General features: G+C 33.0%; 1 protein-coding gene across 1 annotated transcript in view; it reads left to right on the top strand.

The window, feature by feature from the left end:
- Positions 1 to 1,343, top strand: part of LOC107210984 (mesothelin-like) — a 23,499-nt gene that overhangs the window by 17,428 nt on the left and 4,728 nt on the right. Inside the window, exon 19 of the mRNA XM_033518004.1 lies at positions 241 to 430. Within this exon, the coding sequence (XP_033373895.1) occupies positions 241 to 430 (190 nt within the window). The remainder of the gene's footprint in view (positions 1 to 240; positions 431 to 1,343) is intronic.

Genomic DNA, 1,343 nt, shown 5'->3' with positions numbered 1-1,343 from the left:
GACTCCACTGTCTCTCAGCTCCTCTCCCACAGTCTGGCCACCTTTACTGGGAAAATATTGATTTCTTATCTCTTATTTCTATGTCTAATCAGAATTTTCCTGGCCTGTTGGCCCTGAGCCTTTCAGTGAGAGGAACGTGGCTCCATCCTCCCTTTAATCCCTGTCAGAGAGTTGAAAACAGCACTGAAATCATCATTTCACCTTCCCTGCTCCGTGCCCATAACAGCGGTGTCTCCACAGAGATATCCCAATGGTTATCCCGAAAATCTGCTCTCCCACCTGGGCGCTCTCCTTCCCACCATCACCCCGGAGGAAATTTCCACCTGGAAGATGAGCTCAGCTGAAACCTTGGCTGCCTTCCTGAGAAATGAGCCTCAGCCCTCGGATTCCCTGGTAGGAGCTTCCCTTTGTTTTCCCATCTTTGGGGCTGGTTTGGGGTGAACTGAGTGGGTCCCGAGGTGGTTGAAGCATCTTTGGTGCCGTAATTTTGGGTGGCATGTTGCATGTGAGTAAAACTTTATAAAACAAGGCCTTATATTCTCATTTAATGTATAATTCCCATTAAAAAAATCATAAGAATAAAAAAACAGGTCAACAACCTATTGTAAAAAAAAGAAGAATAAAAAATCAGTTAGCACAGTAATCTACTCTTGTAAAAAATAAGGAATAAAAGATCAATTAGCACCACAAGCTAGTCTTGTAAAAAAAAAAGGAACAAAAAATCAACACAACAATCTATTCTTGTAAAAAAAGAATAAAAAAATCAGTTAGCACCACAATCTAGTCTTGTAAAAAAAAAGAATAAAAAATCAGCACAACAATCTATTGTAAAAGAAAAAATCAGCACAACAGATTTTTTATTATTTTTTCTTTACAATAGATTGTTGTGCTAACTGATTTTTTATTCTTTTTTTTTGCAATAGATTTTTGTGCTGATTCTTTACAAGACTAGATTGTTGTGCTATCTAGTCTTGTAAAAAAAATAAAAAATCAGTGCAGCAATTTAGTCTTGTAAAAAACAATTTAAAAAACTATAAAAACAAGAAGTGTATCCCATAAAAATCCATTAATAATATATAAAATCATATATAAAAATAAAGATTTAATAAACATATACAATAACCTTAACCAACCAATGACTTAAGCTTCACTAGATTACTAACCAGTTAAATTCAAACACAATAACTTCTAATGCCACATAAAAATGATCTGTGTGCAGTAAAAGAATAACTATTCTATATATAATATCATATAAATTTATATATAGATCTATTATCTATATATAAATTATATATATTATAATATATATCTATTCTATATAGAATAGATATTATATAATATAT

The sequence above is a fragment of the Parus major genome, chromosome 14 (assembly GCF_001522545.3).
Source record: "Parus major isolate Abel chromosome 14, Parus_major1.1, whole genome shotgun sequence".
Lineage (NCBI taxonomy): Eukaryota > Metazoa > Chordata > Aves > Passeriformes > Paridae > Parus > Parus major.
The sequence above is the reverse complement of the archived record's forward strand: the minus strand, read 5'-3'. Positions and strand labels throughout refer to the sequence as shown.